Source organism: Carcharodon carcharias, chromosome 14, assembly GCF_017639515.1.
Source record: "Carcharodon carcharias isolate sCarCar2 chromosome 14, sCarCar2.pri, whole genome shotgun sequence".
In the NCBI taxonomy this organism is placed as follows: domain Eukaryota; kingdom Metazoa; phylum Chordata; class Chondrichthyes; order Lamniformes; family Lamnidae; genus Carcharodon; species Carcharodon carcharias.
Genome location: NC_054480.1, coordinates 25,437,460 through 25,457,879, shown reverse-complemented (window position 1 = coordinate 25,457,879; position 20,420 = coordinate 25,437,460). Strand labels below are relative to the sequence as shown.

Sequence of the window (20,420 nt, the reverse complement as noted above, 5' to 3'; positions counted from 1 at the left end):
ACCCTCCTCCAAGTCTTCAACCAATATATTTACAAATTATTCCAGTTTACTCCATGTATGTACATCCCATCTCCCCCCTTTCAAGTCTCTGATTTCATAGTTACAGGCGGTCTGGAGGCCTTATAATCCTTCCATATCTTGCTCTCACTATTATTGGAAGAATGGCTCTGCCACTGCAGACGAATTTTGTTGAATCGGAGGCTGTTCTGGCATCTTGGTGTCTTTTCATTCTCTTTTTCCATTCTTTGGCAATGAATCACTCTTTTGTCGATTCCTAGTTGTAGTGATTGATGGTAGTTGGTTTATCCCACTCTTTACAGGATGGACGAACCTTGAGCCAGTCTCTATATTGTTTTTTTTTAAATCATCTTCCTTCATGTGGCTCACCGTGACGCACACCAGGATTGAAGATGGTTGTGAGGGTGTGACTTTGTAGTAAGCTCACCTTTGCGTTTGGCTGTGTCACATGCTGTCACTGATGGATGTCTGCTATTCAGTTCCAGCAATTTATTTGTGGTACTGTCACAGAGGTTTCTGGTACCTTTTAAGGAAAGTGGACAAACCTGCTCTGCAAAGAGAGAAGACAATACATTGCTGAAGTCTCAGTCAAGGGAATCTATCTTGTTTGGCTCTCGAGAACTTGCAGTTCTGTATAATTTATGACAGTGATTGTCTTGACATTTTGTGCTGTTTTGAGGAGATTCAGGGTTGCAGTCATCTCTGCTCAAGAGAGAAAAAGTCTGGTTATGGATGATGTACATTCGCTCAAAGGTTTGTTTGCTGCTATACCTTAATGGTTCCAGAATCATGCACGTGACTGGAAATCGGATTCCCCTGAGCCCATAAAGTATGTGACGGTTTTTTTTAGCCAGAGGTGTCTCAACCACGGTTCTTTGTCCAATAGGTCCTCAACACTGGCTCCTGTGTCCAATTTAAAGTTTGTGAGATGACCAGTAACCGAGATGTCCACATCCCAGGATGAAAATCCAGGATCTTTGACCTTACCCAAGAAACATGGTTGTGTGTTCTCTTGGTGTGTTGTCTCAACCTCATGAATCCTCTTGGAATCTTCTGTGCGTTTTGTTGTTTTGTCTTTGCATAGCTTCCTGAAGTGTCTTGTTCGGTTACATTCAAAGCATTGGGCTGAAATTGCTTGACAATGATCACCCTTGTGGGGGCACTTTGCTGCACAGTGTGGGCATGGTCACTCTGCTGGCCAGTTAGGGTATTGTTTCCCTTGGCCTGGAGTGTCCTTGTTTCTGTGCTGTTTCACTAACTGGACAGTAGGGTTTACTTTGTACCATGGTTTGCTTTCTCCCCTTAATATGGATCTGTGCTGCAAATGGATCTCAGAATACTTGACAATCTGGATATCTCTCTCAAGGGTTAGATTTTCCTTTGCCTGTAGCATGCCAGTGAGTGCATCGTCTGCCACCCCTACAACTATTCTATCCCTGATTAGCTCAGGTTTCAGGCTTCTGTAATCACAGCCTTCAGCCAATCTGTACAGCTCATTGTTGATGGAGTTCAACAGGTTATCAGGGTGAGATGGGAATGTGGAAATTGAAACACAAGAAGATCAGCCATGATCTTATTGAATGGTGGAGCAGGCTTGAGGGGCCAAATGGTCTATTCCTGTTCCTATTTGTTGTGTTCTTATGTTCCTGGTTGCAGGACATGTTTATTAAACTTAGCCCTTTCAAGGATTTCAAGCATCAAGCATCAAATTATTTTAAAACATCATCAAATTTTGTAGATGATTCATTGATTCCTCGTCTAGCTATTTTATCATTGGCTATCGGGCCTAACAAATAAAGCGGTGTGTTAACTTGTTCAGCCTCTGTCTTTTTATCCAGATCTGAAACAATAATGTGCCTAAGTAATCTCTTTCACCGAAGTCCCAATTTTATGATTGACCTGGGCCTTGGATAAGTCCAAATTGACCTGGAAGAGCAGATTTCTGATCCATGGTTCAAAATTTTAAATTGCAGGTTCAGCCTGAAGAGGTTCCTGAAAATCCAAGATGGCACTCCCATAGGCTTCTTCACAAAGGATTTTCCCACACTTGCTGGTTTTGGCAGGCTTTGCAATAATGGCATTTGCGATCTCAGTATTTAAATTTTTTGAACAATGGCTAAAGCATTCTCCACTTTAGTGCAATATTCTCAGGCCTTGGAAACGTCAAATCCTGGCTTTTGCTGGTTTTTTTAAATGGCCTACTCAAGTTACAATTAATTTTTAATTAATTATTTTTCTTTGTTTTGAGTAAGCTTGGCTGCGACGTGTTTAGGTTTTCTTGGATTGCGATTTAAACGGCAATTTCTGACCACTGCAGTATTTAACTTTTTTCAGCACTTGCGTTGTCCAGGAATTTTAAAGTTTTAGCTAACCCCTGCTTGGGCTGCTGACTGTGCACATTCTGGCTATTGAAGCTGGATTTCCATGAGATTTAGTGAAGTCTCCTGCTGCAGTGAAGAATCTAATTCCTGTCTTCAGCTTCCAAGCCTTTCTTTGGAGTTTTTCTCTGGCGATTTATTTTTGCGTCTTGGTTTTTTGAGCTTTTCTTCAGGTCAGATTGCCTTTTTTATTTTTCCTTTTCTGTTTTCCAGATTTTAATTTTCTTCTGTAGTTTCTATGAAGTTTTATAACTGTTCCATTTGCTGCCACCATGGTGTTTTCTGGCAGGTCTTATTATTCGTAGTCCTAGGTATTTCCACAGTAAGCATTTATTAATTACTAGAAACTGTATACCTAAGTATAGTAAAGGTCCAAGCTTGGAGCTGTCTCCATGCTTGCTTCCTCAAACAGCTCTGTCTGACGTTAGATTTATTAGATGCGGGTCATGTGTTCTCTCATATCACTGTGTGGCAATACTGTACTCAGTCCCACATTAACCTTTTTGTGCCAGATCCTTATACTACAATAACTTGGGTGAAAAGTGGATTAATGATTGTGGTCAATATATTTTAAAAACTTGTTCAAATTTAATGAAGCTCATTCTTCACAACTTGATCTTTGTTCATAAACGTGAAGGAGCTGATTGTCCACACAAAACTTCGATGATTGGCATGTAGATCTCTGGGAGATGGCGTTGGTGTTTCTTTCCAGATCTTCTTTTGAAATTCTAATTTAGAGCAAGTTGCTGGCTTAGTGGTTTACGTTACTGCTCATTTCAGCCTTCAGCTGAACAGATCAGGCAGCTACAAATTTCAGTTCCTGATCTGTCCTCACTTGCCTGATCTAAGCCAGTTAACGACAAAGGCCGCAATTGTCTCAAGCTAGAGTGACAACAGGGCCACTAGTAACTGGAAGAAAGTTGTGAGGGAAGAAAACAACTCGGGTTCTGCTCTTGCGAAAGAAAAATACTGCAGATGCTGATAATCTGAAATAAAAACAGAATATTGTTGGAAATACTCAGCTGGTCTGGCAACATCTGTCGAGAGTTTCATGTCTATGACTGTTTCATCAGAACTGGGAAAAATTAGAAATGCCATAGGTTTTGAGGAAGTGAAGGGGGTGGGAAGGATGGGAAAACAACACAAGGGAAAGCCTTGATAGGGTAGAGGGCAGGAGAAATTAACGGACTAAAGGTTCATGGTGCAAGAGCAAATGGAATATGTAAAAGAACAAAAGATGTGTTTAGAGGAGATGTGAATGGCAGCAAACTACTTTTGCTTACTGCCTAAATGTGCTTGCTGGTCAAGGTGTTTCTTGGCTGAGAACACAACGCAACAATGCACCTGCCTGCCTCACTGAAATGCATTTCACGCCAGCTTACAATAAAACTTTAAGACTGAGGTAGCTACATACTTATTAAAGTTGATTTTGCTGACTATAGCTGGTTAAGGACAGTAATTATACAGTTGGATCATTTTCAGCATGTCCCTGCTTGATCCAAATTTAGCCTGCCTGTTCTTCCCTCAGTTGAATAACACTTTGGTACTCGTTGTAGGTTTACACAACATCCACTCGACTGAGATACATATGGGGCATTAGTACCCACGGACCTGAACCCAACAATTTATTGAGTCCTTCAAGAGAAGAGTGAAAGAATTGAAATGAACTTAAATATTTGGTATATAATGCCACAGGTCATTTTTATCTGTGAAGCTTTAAAGTGTTTCTCCCAAGCCTCCAGACATTGCAGAGCCCTGCGGCTCCATTCTCAAAGCTTTCTCTAATTGATTTTCCCAGCAGACATGATGAGATATCGAGCATAGAGAAATCAAAAGGTTAGACAGCTTTGCTAGAGAATATTTGAAAGGAAGCCCTTCTCTCAGCCTTCATTTAAGAAAAAATCCAACGTCCATGGAATGACAACAGCTGCAAAAGTACTGAAATAGTGTCTGGAATCACAAACCTTGTAGGCAAAAAGCCGTGTGCTTTCACAAATTTTGGCTTAAGAATTGGATTCTGCAATGATCCTGGGAAAGCTATCAACAGGACAACATAAAATTTGGCAGCAGGCAGATTTAGCCTGTAGTGATTTTTATACTGAAACTAATTTAATGCTCTTAAAAACCAGCTTCTTTGTAAATACATGCTACATTGAAAATGCAGCTCTTCAAACAGAGCATTGTTCACCATAGCTATGTACACCCAATTGCATGATGCCTCTGTATAAACTGCACGTTCCTGGTAATGCAGAGCCTTTTTAATTTAATGAACAATTTAGTGATGCGGCATACTCTGAATTAGAGGTGAGGAAATGCAATTGGGGATATAATTTATTGTTGGTATTCGGGAAACTGCTGTGTTTCAGGAAGGCAGCGCACCACCACCTTCTCGAGAGCAATTAGGTGTGGGCAGTAAAAACTGGCCTAGCCAGTGATGCCCACATCCTGTGAACAAATAAAAAAGACTATAAAAATGTCCAATGTTATGCTTTCAGGAATTTTTAGGTGATGAACAGAAAAATCTGTGCAGATAATTAATCTGGAATTTGGATCAAGCAGGGACATGCTGAAAATGATCCAACTGTATAATTACTGTCCTTAACCAGCTATAGTCAGCAAAATCAGCTTTAATAAGTATGTAGCCACCTCAGTCTTAAAGTTTTATTGTAAGCTGGCGTGAAATGCATTGCAGTGAGGCAGGCAGGTGCATTGTTGCGTTGTCTGTGCAAAGCTGAAGATGTTCAAAGCTACTTGGCAGGTAATGCATGTGGTACCTCGGATTATCGAATTACCTTATGCATGTAAATATTTAATTCAGTAACAGCACATAGTAAACCTGGGACCTAATGATGTGATATAGATGAGGAATTCACCATTTGGATGGGAGAAGAGCTGCAACAAGCTGCAAATGATCAGGTGCAACAAGAAGACCAACAATAATGGAGGACTGGAAACAGAAAATGCTGGAAAAACTAAGCAGGTCTGGCAGCATCTGTGGAGAGAGAAACAGGGTTAATGTTTCGAGTCGGTATGACTTCTTCAGAGCTAAGGAGAAGTAGAAATGTGATAGATTTTATATTGTTTAAGAGGGGGTGGAGCAGGTGGAGCAAAATAGAAGGTCAGGGATAGGTGGAAGCTAACGAGAAATTTGATAAAGATGTCATGGACATAGGACAAAGAGTGTGTTAATGGCAGTGTTAAAGACTAAAGAAGGTGCAGATAGTGGCATAAAGGTAAGATAACAGAATGTGTTAGTAGCAGAACAAGGGTCAGTGCTCTGTGAAAGAAAGCAAAACATAAAAACAAGTGACAGATGGCCTTGTGTTGGGGTGTGTGTTTGGGGGGTGGGTTGGGGGAAAAGGATAAAAAAAATTAAACAAAAATAAATGAAAAAATAAATAAAAGGAGAATGGTTAGATTAAGAAAGTGGTAAAGATGGAGGAGAGAGTTCATGGCCTGAAGTTGTCGAACTCAATGTTAAGTCTGGAAGGCTGCAAAGTGCCTAAATGGAAGATGAGGTGCTGTTCCTCCAGTTTGTGTTGGGCATCACTGGAACATTGCAGCAGGCCAAGAACGGACAATGCGGGCAAAAGAGCAAGATGGTGTGTTGAAATAGCAAGTGACAGGAAGGTCTGGACCATGCTTGTGGGCTGAACGAAGGTGTTCCGCAAAGCAGTCACCCAGTCTGCGCTGCTTCACCTGAAAGGAGTGTTTGGGGCTTTGGACAGTGAGGAGGGAGGAGGTTGCATGGGAAGGTGCCCTGGGAAGGGGTGAGGAGTTTGGGTGATGGAGTTAGTGTTGGACCTGAGAGAACAGAGTGCAGCAAGTTCAGAAGGAGACAGGTTGGAGTGAGGAGTGAGGAGTGAGGAGGGGGAGGACTTCTGTTTATATAGGTAAAGTGACTCAATAACGTTTGCGTAACGTTGAAATGCAGTGAGTGTTCTACATAACAACAATGGAAGATTGGAGGAAGTGCAATAAATAAATAGGAGTTTCTTGCAAATTGGCAGATTCTTTTTATTTTTTAGCATGGCCAAACAGGAAGTTAAATTGCCCTAGGCCATCTGCTGTGTTGGTCCCTGGCTCTCATAGTGCTGATTGTCTGCAGCTGGTGGTGACAGCACAATGCACTGTCTGGATTCTCTTTTTAAGAGCAGCATTTCTTTTACTAGGACTTCCCGAGGGCAACTGGCCTTCCTGGGACCAGTCAATGCACCATTGTGTAGTGACATTATGACACTAGCACACACACGCGCGCACACACACAAACGCACACACAAAACCATTCTTTCCCTAGTGAGCTCATGTTAGCATTTTGGGCATGAACATTAGGTAAGGATCCAGGCAGTCTACATTTACAGAATGGTTAGCTCCCAGTGCATCTGATTTATAGATGTCTGGCTGTATTATCCACAACCAAATACAGGAGAATGGTTCTGTTGGCTCACTCTTTGAAGACCGAGCTGCTATATAATATCAGTTGTACAAATGGCCAGCCAGAAACCCATTGTACACAAAAATGGGAATCAGTAGCTGCAATGACTTCACACAAGTGTCTCGATAGTGTTAAACTGGAAGTGTAGTGTTATATAAAGCTGCTCTATGCTAATAGAGTAATATTTCACTTCCATTTATCCAGGTGCTTATTGCCTCTCTGTGTCTGATTATGATAATGCAAAAGGACTGAACGTGAAGCACTACAAAATTCGTAAACTGGATAAAGGTGGCTTCTACATAACCTCACGAACACAGTTTGAAAACCTGCAGCAGCTGGTACTCCATTATTCAAGTAAGTTCTAAAGAAATGCTTTACAAATATAGAGATGGAGATGCCCTTCCTTGCTACATTGCAATCTTGAATGGAGTGCTTATTTTTAGTGTTAGAAATTTGTTGCAGGTGGCTGGTTAGCTCAGCTGGTTAGATGACTAGTGTGTGGTTCAGAACAATGCCACCAGCATGGGGTTCAACCCCTGTTCCAGCAGAGGTAGATTTGGGAACTGCCTCCTTGCCCTGCCTTGTAGTGAAATCGTGGCATAAGCTGTGGTTCGGCGATCCTTGAATAATCTGCTGCTGGAGGATGTCACCTGCAGGAGAAGAAGAAATTTGCCGCAACTATTTTTTAAATGCCAAGCAGCAGTCAAAATAAAACATTGCAACAGCCTGGTGCACTGTTCATGCACTGCCCACCTCAGACTGCTGATACCACAGACTGTTGACAGCAAAACCGATTCTGATGCCTGCCTGCTTGCAATAGGTTATGTCAATATTAATGGTTAATTGTAGAAACAACTTGAAAAAAATTCACTTTGAACAGCATCTTAGATATTTTCAGCTTTCAATTCCTAGTTTGCTAACAATTTAAAAATCAGTAAAAGGAAATAAGAATTGATAATACTTCTACAGAAATGAAACTCCCGCAAAGGTCACCCTCGAGAATCTCATTGCAAAATGATGAGTCAGTCGATACATTTGTTGAGAACAGGTGCCTGTGAGATCTGTAGAACAAAGTATATACATAAATAAAATGAGCTGACTTGAGCCTCACCCCATCCTCTGACAACATGAGTGGAATTCAATGCCCCCTCTCCTGTGGCGGGGGTGCATTTAATCAGGTGGGGTGGGGGGGTCCCAGATGGGGCCCTGATGGGTTCCCCACCACTGCCCCGATTAATGCCCACTTAAGAGCCTCGTTCTGCTACTGTGGGGTGCGCTGTGCGTAAGTACGAGAAGCAAACCTATGCGAGGTTGCTTGCCGTGGTTGGGGTGGGAGGGCCCTTCATCCAAAGGCACACAGTGCCAGATCGAGGGACTTGGCATCGGGAAGGGAAGGTTGGCTGCTGCTGAGAGCCACCGCCCACTTGAAGACACTGACAGAGAAATGAAAAATGATTTCCCATTTCTCTGACCCACTGGGATTGAAAGATTGAAGTGCGAATAAAAATTTGCATGTCTTTCACTGCGGAAGGAAGTTTGCTTTTTTAAAAATAATGATAAATTGTCAACATAGCCTTTTTGTTACATTCTTCTAGGCAGAAGCTTTGTTCGCCGAGTGAACATGTTGGAAATTTGGTGGCACAGTGCATGGAGCACATTTGAATGTATGCAATGTGCTGCCAGCAGGTTAGACTCCCTGCTGGAATTACAAAGCCAAGAAATTCCCCCCTACTGTGCATACAACTGTCATAGAAATAATGTTACTTAAAAAAAAAAGAATGCCATGGCAGCTTCTCTCTCATTTTAAAACACTTACATATCCCAACAATTAAATCTTAAAGATAGTGGGACATATTTCCTTGCTCCTGCATGGGTCATGTTGTATCACCTGGGTGCAATGCATAGAAGAGACATCTGGTCATGGCCCCATGGCACCTGATTTTCCTCTACACACCACATTAAGCAAGTCCAATTAAGCCCGGGCACAAGAACAGGAAAATCTGCCCTGGTTTCCTTACTTTGTAAGAATGCTTTACTTTAAGTTTTTTGTTAACTTTTGTTCTGCTAAATGAAGAATGACCAAGCTGTAAAATCCATTGGGTGGCATGCAGCCCATGAGGCCTGCTAACCCAGCCCACTAAGCCCAGGCATCAGCTTCCTATTCATGTTAGTGGAGTAGATGTTCTGACTTTACATTCCAGGCACAGAGCATTCAGTGACGGGAACATTTATTGGGAATTCTGGTGCTGAGGTTGGGAGGCTGGATTCGCATGATTTTCCCAATCCATGCAAATCTTATCTCTGGTACCTTTTGTGTCAGATTGTGAAATGATTTGAAGAAAAATAACAAGTGGAAAATCATGTGCGTGCAAATCAGATGCAATGACCTCCTGGCCCAAATTCCCGCTTTGAACCCCTCTCTGCAGAGAGCACTAAATCAGAAAAATTATTCCCATATTTCTTACTTGGAGGCTTGTCCCATTTGAATTTCACGGGCCTTGAGATTTGGAAGGGTCTGTTGCCTTGGGAGACAGGCCTTGGCATGGTATTTTAGGCTTTATCAGTAGCTGCAGTTTGATAATATATGGAAATTAATGTCAACAGTGATTTTGCAAGTGGCCTGTGAAATCTCACAGTATAATCCTAGGCAGTTGCAAAGTTGAAAAGATTGGCCGCTCAAGCTAAATGATGGGAGTCAGGCAGGATTAGCAAAACATGTGCTGGGCCAAGTGCTTTGAAGGCTAATGAGATGTTTACGTCAGATTCTGGTCTTTCTTTCCAGAGCATGCTGATGGCTTGTGTCATCGGTTGACAACTGTTTGTCCGACTGTAAGACCACAGACCCAGGGATTAGCTAAAGATGCTTGGGAGATCCCACGGGAATCCTTGAGATTGGAAGTGAAGCTCGGACAGGGTTGCTTCGGAGAAGTGTGGATGGGTAAGGGACCTGACATTCTGTCTGATAATAGAGATAGCATATGTAACTGTATCGCTGGAAAGATTACATCGATGGGGAAATATAAACAACTGTTCAACCTCATCACTGTTTCAGTCATAGATTTTAAATAAGTCACTTATAGTATAATGCCAGTGTCCTTCTGCTTTACTTACTGTTTTTGTGATTGGATACTTCAATGCTATTACATCTCTGGGTACCCTTGGGTAAGACTGTAACACGGGTTTAAGAAAATAGATAATATATGCCTTAAAATGTCTGCACGTTTTACAGTTTTACACATTCCCAGTAGGAATTATTTGTCTCAGACTTTACTGAGTTTTCACAGCTCAATAAGCACAAATAAAATTATCTGCAAATGCTGGAAATCTGAAAGAACAACAGAGCATACAGGGGAATATGCAGCAGGTCTATCAGCGTGTGAGAGAAAAGGCGAGTTTCAACAGTGATTTCCAGTTATGATGAATCTACACCCAAAATGCTCGCCATTAACAATGATGACCATGCTGTACTGTATTTCCGGCATTTTCATTTTTAAAAATTTCATCTTCATCGGCCTTTTTTTGCCAAAAGATTTTTCATTTCCTAATTTCATAGTATCTGTTGAATTCTTAGTTTACTTATACATATCAGAAATGGTCACTTTTGTGGCCTCACTTGGTAATAAGATTCAGAAAAAAATGAAATCTTCAATAATATAAAAGCAAAATACCGCAGATGCTGGAAATCTGAAATAAAAACAGAAAATGCAGGTAAAGCTCAGCTGGTCTGACAGCATCTGTAGAGAGAGAAACAATTAGCATTTCGAGTCCAATATGACTCTTCTTCGGAACTCTGAAATCTTCATTTCTGGATGGTTTGTCAATGTCATGCACTGAGATAAATATGTGCAATACATTGTGCAAGAACATTACACTTTTATAAGAAATTCAGAGATCTATAAAGCCGTGTAGTGTTAAGGGCGTTGGCTTAATAAATAGATGGCTGAGTTGAAGCTATGTAATTGCCTTATAATAAAGTTCTTTTTTCTTAATATGTTTTCACTGGACCACTAAGTGGAGGATTGTTAGGCTTTATTGAGGGGAGGGCATCATGAAAAAGTATGGTGGCTGAATATCAAATTCCTATTTAAACACATGGGGTTCTATGATTTGTGTTTACAGGTGGTTTGGAGATTGCAAACCCTGAATCTGCTCATGTAAAGTTAATTGCGTTCTCATGGTCATTAGATCAGTCGCTTAGAATGATTGAAGTCTCTGGACCGCCTATAAAACTCATCATGCAAGAGGTCTGTGAGAGAGGGAAAGGCAGGAGGTGCTGTGCAGCTCTGCATAGCTTTAGGTGCATGGAGAGAGGAGACTAAGGGTGAAGAGTGGAATAAAGAGCAGAAAGTATGAGTTAGTGTTCAGTTTGTACCAACCCTTTACATATGTTGTACTATGCTCCAGGAACTTGGAATGGAACAACAAAAGTAGCGATTAAGACTTTAAAACCTGGTACGATGTCTCCAGAGGCTTTCCTGCAGGAGGCCCAGATCATGAAAAAGCTACGGCACGACAAACTGGTACAGCTGTATGCAGTCGTCTCCGAAGAGCCAATCTACATTGTTACCGAGTATATGAGCAAAGGTAATCATATATGGAACTGAATTGGGTAGGATTACTAAAGGTTAAACACTGGTGTATTGGCCATCAATAGAATATGACCGAGAATCTTTAAGAACAATTGTAAAACTTGAAGTAGGGAATCTGGGACTAAAATCTGAGTTGATATGTGACAGCCATTCACTGACTCATTCCACAGGGCAGTGCCTTGACCAATCAGGGTCAAGTTGCCTGGTTTAAATTTCAAACAATGCTTGGCACTTAACTGTCAGGCACCATCAATTGGTGCATTCTCCATGGCAATGCCTCTACCAGAGTCTACTTGCCAGCCAATCAGCACTCTCTTCACATACAGTATAAATTGGTGTTTTTCCCTTATATTGGTATTCTTGTGCAGTGTCCTGTTGAGTTCAAGATGTAAAGCTCTGACATTTTTTTTTTCAACAATATGACACATACTTAAGCTTATGGTTGCCTAGACTTTGGTGAAATTGCGCTTCTTTGTAGTGACGTAATTGGCAGTGATTATGTTTATTATGTAATTGCCGTTAGACATTTTTTCATATAAATTGCCTATAGAGCTAACTTAAGATTGGGAAAAATCTGCTTTTATGTTGTTACATTATTATTCATTTTGTGTTGGTGACACTGGGTTTCACTCCTATGGTGACTAAGTAAGCTTTTCAGATTCACGCAGGCTGACAAAATCTCCTAAAGATTTTTTTTTGTTGCATTTACCTTGCCGCCCACCTTAGTGGATCCAGCAATTTAACTAAGGATTTGTGGTTGGTTTTGTGAGAACAGTCCACAAGCATTAATGAAGCTGAAACACTATAGTGGAGTACTAAGTGTTCTTTTCAAACTCTGCATCCCCATTTTTTGGTTCTCATCGTACCTTGAAAATATACTCCTGTGTACTGAAAAAAATTCTAATGATCATTATGGAAATATGGCATCATAGAAAATCCTTGAAATCTGCTGAATATGGTAATCCTGTTTGGTTTAACGATTTGCTCTCAGTTCAATGCCCTGAGGAGTTTGCCTGCCTTCAGCTTCTGTTCTGTCCTGCGCCTCCTTGCAACCAGTAAAATTTCCCAATTGTTCTTCGTGCCTGAATATGTGAAGTGGGTTCATTTCAAACAAAGCCCAGAGTAGAATTATTGAAAAAGGACTGGTTGGCTAAGTGATGAGCCACGATTGAATTTGCAGGAATCTGAAACTCATTGTCTTGTGTTGGGTTTGAAACCCTGACATCACCGTGAGGAGCAAAGGTATCGGAGGGATGGTGCTGCTGATGCCAGGGGGTCTCTATGGATCAATTTTAATTGGATAGAGGGAAGGTGGGGTGGGGGGGGGGGTGGGGGGGCTGGGGGGCAACAAGATGTTCTTCGCACCGAAAGATCTTTTAAATTGTCAAAATTTGCCAGCCTTTTCTTTTGTATAGTATGCGTAGATATTCTACCTGAATGTGTTTCTGATAAATATGGTAAATGTTTGGGAAAGAATAAGCAGGTTTAAAACGATTTTTATATTTAATGGGGCACTGGGGCTGCCAGCTTCTGGCACATGAAACGCAAAACTAGCACAAGATAAACTTGTTGGTTTTGCGAAGGTCTGTAGTCAGGATACCCGGTGGCCCTAGTGCCTCATTAAATCCAATTTAAAAGCAACTTTAATTTGTTGAATATATTTATGAAATATTTCAGTACAAAAAGCATTGTTACTGTCCTCAGTTGATCTGAAGAACATTGATCAAAATTGATTACAGAAAGAGAAAGCTCATGTATTATTGATACTTGGGTCACATGTTGCGATTCATGATTAGGATTATATTATGACTGCTGATGATCACCAGTTTAAATGCCATTGGACAATGAGGAAGGCAAGAAATTAATCTTGGACTGAAATTATTGAATTGTCTTTTATGAATTTTGATTTCTGTCTTAAATTTTACTAAAGGCCAAGTCAGGCTGTCTCAGAAACCTGGATTTTAACAGTTTGGTATATAATCTCCCCTATATGAAATGAAACTGGGTTTAATATTGATTCCGATTTGGGAAACTTCATGATTTTACTTTCAATTTTGATCAAGTATTGTTATCCATTACTGATCAGCTAAGATAAATAGCAGGATATGAATAGTTAGGCCTGCGTTTTTACTCCCAAGTTAGGTGCACAGAGCTGGAAAACTTCCCAGCTTGCCGCATCTGACTGGTGGGGGTAAATTTGCCCTGAATGCCAGGATCTTCATTCCAGGGGATTGGGTGCTTGATGGAGTGGGGCCTGCCACCCTGGATGCAGACCAGAGGCAGACACAGGGGCTGCTGAGTGCGGAGTTGGGCTGCTTAACAGGCCCGCCTTTGTTCTCTGGGACTTTGGCCTGGTTGTTTTTTTTTAAACGTTAGGCCCTCACCCCGTCTCACCACCTCCCCCCACCCCCCACCCACTACCCTTGCCCATACATGCCAACGCATGCCAACTATGCCTCCATCTACTCCCATGGCCCCTTTGCAAACATAGTGCAACCCATGCCTCATGCCCATTACCCTTTTCCCTTACATCCTCCATGCAAAATCACCCAGTATCCAACATGGGCAGACTTCGAGAGCCATGCTGAGATGAAATAAATTAAAGTTCTGAATATCTATTACAGAATTCACTATATAAAGAAAAACATTCTCATTCATGAAAACCCTTTCAATATATTTAAATCCCCTTAAGTACTTAATCCCTTACAAAGTCAAACATTTGTATTCAAAACCCCACATCAAAGACAGCTAATCCTTTAATAACCTTTTTGAACATCAATCAAGCTGTGAGCTTAAAGCCACCCCTCCCCCACTCAGTGATAATGATAGGTCATGTAAAGCAATAATAATGGCACAATGATAGCACTTGAGATTATGTCAACAAACAGCTATTAAAACAGCTAGAACATATTTTTTTCAACCCAGGGACACAGGCAGGCAGTGTGGTTTTTTTTTGTTGCAATTTTTAAAGGATAGGCTATTTAAATAAATTGACAGATTGACAATTCTACAGACTTTTTCAGCCTGTCAGGAGAATTTACATCTTGTCTAAAAATTCGTAACTTGAACTGTGGGATAAGGCCCTTGCTCCTGAAAAAATAGGTTCTGTTTGAATTCAGTATTGTCACGACTCACCTCCCTTTCCCCTACCAGCAAAAGTCTGACCTGTCAAAAATGGGGCAGGAGTTTTGGATCCAAGTCCTAACCGCCATTTTTAAAGGTCCCCAGATTCTCCACGTCTCTACGAAAATCAAGGCCTTACTGTCAGGGGGAAAAAAGTTTTTTTTTCTTTTGATCCTTGAATTCTAGGAAAATGACACCAAACTTCGCTCTCAGATTTTTAATGCACCCAGTCCCAAAAAACAAACAGCAAGCACTCTATAGTTTGGCCGTGGTGGGAAGATTCCCCCATCCCAAAACTGAGCTATAGCATTAGAAGGAAAACAAGAGTCCATTAAAAAACAACCAAGTTAGCAAATCTTTTGAGACTTTCTAGAGCGTAAAGAGAAAAAAGGCCTGCAACTTCCTCAATCTTAAGCTCCACCACTGTGACTAACACAAATAGTTTGTTGCTTGGTGCCGGCAGAGGTGTTGAGTTTGCCTGCTTTATTTTTATAGTGCGCTTTTGGAGGAAGGTGTGCTGTTGTCTTCATGTTAAATACAAATACAACTGTAGTTCTGTGTATATAGTGTCAATAACAAAGCATTATAAAGCATAGCATGTCCGTCAGGTTCTGCTTTATGCGAAAAATGGCCCATTGTTCAATGGAAAACAGCGTAGAAGTCTGCTTTGCGGAGGAGTTGGTTGGTACTGTCGGTTAATCAATGACCTGTCATCCCTGGAATTAGGGTTGCCAAACCTCCCAAAAGGGCTGGGAATCTCCTGGAATTGGTGTTAATCTCCCAGTGGCCAAAGAAGGCCTTTCAGGAGATCTTAAAACAATATTTAACGCTGGCGCCATTGAGTGAGTTGGGCCAGTTTGCTCCACAAGCATCATTGCCCCGCCAAACTGCGATGCTGGCTGGGAAATATAGTCTCTCTATCCCTGAGTGGAGGCGCGCAGACTACAGCACCCAGAGGACACTACGGCTGGGGAGGGCGGGGAGAGTGGTGAATGTGACTTGTCAAGAGAACGTCAGAGGGTGAGTGTAGCAGATGGATATGGCTGTGACAAAAGGCAAGTAGTCATTTGAGATTGAGATTATCTTGTTGCTGATGTTTCCAGTATCTGTCCCCACCCACTACCCAAATTTTGTGCATCGACAGCAGTAAGAGGAGGTTGGGCAGCATTTGCATTTATGTATCTCTGTTCATAGCCAGCTCACAGAACCCGCTTGCACCATGCCTCCGGGTTCCGTGACATCACTTCTGCCGACATCTCCCGGAATATGTCTAGCCAGAGTTGGCAACCCAGCTGGAATCTGAGTTCAAATCCAGCCTAGGCTGATGGAATGGAAGTCTTTTTAATCTGTTGTCTATAAAGGCCTAAGGGGAATGCTAATTAGCAATCATATCCTGAGACACTAAGGCGTCTGGTGTGGGGAATAAAAAAAAAATGTTGCAACGGGGCTCTTGAGGTTGAGGGCCGAAGCATGTCTGGTAGAAAAGTGGAGCGAAACTTGACTCTGCATCTAAATGTACTTACTAAACCTCTCCTGGGAATGCTTGACAGTGAGTATTAAAAAAAAAATCCACTTTGTTGACCATAACATACTTTTGTCAATCACACAGATACAGGATTAGAACATAATATCGTAGAAAGTAATTGAGTTGGAGCCTACGGTTTTTGCTGCTTTCTTACCTTTTGAATGGTTTGCTATTACAGGAAGTTTATTGGATTTCCTTAAAGGCGAGATGGGAAAATATTTGAGGCTTCCACAGCTGGTTGATATGGCTGCTCAGGTTGGTGCTAATCTATTACTGATAAAAAAAAATGCATGATTTTTAAATGTCCTACAGATCCTCATGGGATTTGTTTTTTAATGCATAATATTATCGATAGCATGATCATCTAATGATAAGCATCTCCTACAGCAGACCTCAATACTTTGGGGTCAATCCACCCATAATCACATTTACCCTAAACATCTGAAAGTAGCTGGAGGGCATCTGGGTTAAGTAGCTCCATCACAGCTGCTGTTACTGGGGCAAGGGAAAAAAAAACCTATGATTGTAGCCACAGTTTTTCCTGAATTCAAACATCAATGTAAGTGAAGCACTTCGCTGTAAAGCTTGCTGCAGTTACCATTGTGAGTTTAATTTATTTTTATATTTGAAACTTCATTGCATTTGGTTAATTTTGCGGATAGCTGTTGGTAAGTGTAATGGATGCAAATGTCAAGACTTGTTTTAAGTGCTCCTCGTGCTCCATGTGGGAAGCTGGTGACATTTCCAGTGCCTGGGACCAGCATGTGTGCAGGAAGTGTATCCAGCTGCAGCTCTTGGAAGCTCGGGTTTCAGAGCTGGAACAGCGGCTGGGGACACTGTGGAGCATCCGCGAGTCTGAGAGCATCATGGATAGCATGTTTAGAGAGGTGGTCACACCGCATCTGAAGGGACTTGAGGAAGGAAGGGAATGGGCGACCACCAGGGGCAGTCCAAGAGAAACCGGCAGGTGGTTCAGGAGTCCCCTGGGTCCCGCTCGCAAATTGATATTCCGTTTTGGAGGCTGATGAGGGAGCTGGTTCCTCCAGGGAGTGCAGACTGAGCCAAGCTTCTGGCACCATAAGCAGCCTGTCTGTACAGGAGGGGAGGAAGAGCAATAGTAATAGGGGATTCTATAGTCTGGGAAGAGATCGGCGCTACTGTGGCCGTCAATGTGACTCCAGGATGGTATGTTGCCTCCCTGGTACCAGGGTCTGGGATGTCACTGAACGGCTGCAGTACATCCTGAAGGGGGAGGGTGATAAGGCAGAGGTCATGGTACATGTTGGTACCAATAGGTAGAAAGAGGGATGAGTCTTGCATCAAGAATTCAGGGAGTTAGGCAGTAGACTAAAAAGCAAGACCTCTCAGGTTGTAATCTCTGAATTATTCCCAGTGCCATGTGCTAGTGAGCTCAGAAATAGGAGAATAATGCAGATGACTACGCGGCTTAAGAGTTGGTGCAGGAAGGAGGGTTTTAGATTCCTGGATCACTGGGACGGTTTCTGGGGAAGGTGGGACCTGCACAAGCGGGACGGTCTACATCTGAACCAGAGCAGGACTAACATCCTTTCGGGCATGTTTGCTAGTGCTGTTGGGAGGAGTTTAAACTGATTCGGCAGGGGGAGGGGACACAGAATGTTAGCAGAATAGGGACACATCATAATACAGTAAAACAATCAAGTCAGAGGGGGTACAGCTGCATTAAGTTTCAATGGACTAAGGCAAGGCTGGATGGCATCTACTTTAATGCCAAGAGTATTACAGGTAAAACGGATGAGTTAAGGGTGAGGATTGACATGTGGAATTGTGATATAGTAGCCATCACTGAGACGTGGTTAAGGGAAGGGCAGGATTGGCAGCTCAACATTCTGGGATATAGAATCTTCAAGCGAGACAGGGAAGGGGGTAAAAGAGGAGGAGGCATTGCATTATTAGTTAAGGAATCAGTTACTGCAGTAATGGGGAGATGGTATCTTGGTGGGGGCATCGCATGAAGCTTTGTGGGTAGAGCTTTGGAATAAAAGAGGGGCAACCACATTATTAGATGTTTATTATAGACCCCCAGATAGTCAGCGGGAAATTGAGGAGCAAATATCTGCATAATTTGTGGAGGCGTGTAAAAACAATAATAGGGTAATTACAGAATTACCTGGAAAAACTCAGCAGGTCTGGCAGCATCGGCGGAGAAGAAAAGAGTTGACGTTTCGAGTCCTCATGACCCTTCGACAGAACTTGAGTCCCTCAAGTTCTGTCGAAGGGTCATGAGGACTCGAAACGTCAACTCTTTTCTTCTCCGCCGATGCTGCCAGACCTGCTGAGTTTTTCCAGGTAATTCTGTTTTTGTTTTGGATTTCCAGCATCCGCAGTTTTTTTGTTTTTATAATAGGGTAATTATATTAGGTGATTTCAACTTTCCCAACATTAATTGGGATAGACATAGTGTTAAGGGCTTGGATGGAGTGGATTTCTTGAAATGTGTACAGGAGAACTTTTTAGGTCAATAAGTAGAGGGTCCAACAAGGGACGGTGCAGTGCTGGACCTAATTCTGGGGAATGAAGCCGGACAGTGGCTGAGGTGTTGGTGGGCGAGCATTTTAGTGATAGCGACCACAACATGGTGCAGTTTAAGTTTGTTATGGACAAAGAAATCGACAAGTTGCAAAAAAATGTTTTGGATTGGGGGAGAGTGGATTTTAGTAAATTAGGCAGGATCTGGCCAAGGTAAACTGGGAACAGTTACTTGTGGGGAAATCTACAGAGGAACAGTAGGGGGTGTTCAAAAAGGAAATGGGGAGGGTACAGGCTCAACATGTTCCCTCTAGGATGATAGGAAGGAGTAACAAGCCCAGAGAACCATGGATGACCAGAAATATTCAGGTTACGATGAGAAGGAAAAGAGAGGCTTTTAGCAGGTACAAGGGAAGCAAATCAGCAGAGGCATTAGTGGAGTACAGACAGTGCAGGGTGGAGCTTAAGAAAGCAATTAGGAGAGCGAAGAAGGGATATGAGGAAGCTCTGGCTGGTAAAAGTAGAGAAAATCCCATGATATTCTATAAGTATATCAATGGGAAGAGGATAACCAGGGAAAGAGTAGGACCCATAAGGGACCAAGGGGGCAATCTATGGGTGGAGCAAGAGGACATCACTAGAGTGTTGAGTGAATACTTCACATCCATCTTCACCCAAGAGAATGAGGATGATGGTATTGAACTCGGAGAGAGAGATTGCGAGGTTCTTAAGCAAATTAATATAGGGAGTGACAAGGTATTGGAGGTGTTGGCAAGCTTAAATGTGGACAAATCTCCAGGTCCAGATGATTTGTGTCCCAGACTGCTGAGGGAGGCAAGGGAGGAGATCGCGGGAGCTCTGACCCAAATTTTTAATTCCTCTCTGGCCACAGGGGAGGTGCCAGAGGACTGGAGAACAGCTAATGTGGTTCCGCTATTTAAGAAGGGTTGTAGAGATAAGCCAGGGAACTATAGGCCAGTGAGTCTCACGTCAGTGGTAGGGAAACTATTGGAGAAATTTCTGAAGGAAAGTATCTATCTCCACTTGCAGAGGCAAGGTTTGATCAGGGATAGTCAGCGTGGCTTTGTCAGAGGGAAGTCATGCCTAACAAATTTCATTGAATTTTTTGAGGAAGTGACCAGGTGAGGGTAGTGCAGTTGATGTAGTTTATGTGGATTTCAGCAAAGCCTTTGACAAGCTCCCACATGGGAGACTTATAAAGAAGGCAAAGGCACGTGGGATACAGGGTAATTTGATAAGGTGGATTCAAAATTGGCTTAGTTGTAGGAGGCAGAGGTTGATGACAGAAGGATGCTTTAGTGACTGGAAGCCAGTGTCCAGTGGCATACCACAGGGATCTGTGCTCGATCCCCTATTATTTGTCATTTATATAAATGACATAGATGACTATGTGGGGGTAGGATTAGTAAATTTGCGGATGACACAAAGATTGGTCGGGTGGTTAACAGTGAGGTTGAGTGTCTTGGGCTACAGGGAGATATAGACGGGATGGTCAAATGGGCAGATAAGTGGCAGATGGAATTTAACCTTGAAAGGTGTGAGGTGATACACTTTGGAAGGAGTAATTTGACAAGGAAGTATTCAATGAATGGCATGGCACTAGGAAGTTCTGAGGAACAAAGGGACCTTGGTGTGTGTGTCCATAGATCTCTGAAGGTGGAGGGGCACGTTAGTGGGGTAGTGAAAAAGGCATATGAGACACTTGCCTTTATCAATCGAGGCATAGGTTACAAAAGCAGGGAGGTCATGCTGGAGTTGTTTAGAACCTTGGTGAGGCTATAGCTGGATTACTGTGTGCAGTTCTGGTCGCCACATTATAGGAA

General features: G+C 42.3%; 1 protein-coding gene across 1 annotated transcript in view; it reads left to right on the top strand.

Annotated features, from left to right (window-relative positions):
- The window catches only part of LOC121286732 (proto-oncogene tyrosine-protein kinase Src-like), a 173,160-nt gene that overhangs the window by 141,363 nt on the left and 11,377 nt on the right, over positions 1-20,420 (top strand). Inside the window, exons 6-9 of the mRNA XM_041203750.1 lie at positions 7,036-7,185; positions 9,614-9,769; positions 11,236-11,415; positions 16,247-16,323. Of these exons, the coding sequence (XP_041059684.1) occupies positions 7,036-7,185; positions 9,614-9,769; positions 11,236-11,415; positions 16,247-16,323 (563 nt within the window). The remainder of the gene's footprint in view (positions 1-7,035; positions 7,186-9,613; positions 9,770-11,235; positions 11,416-16,246; positions 16,324-20,420) is intronic.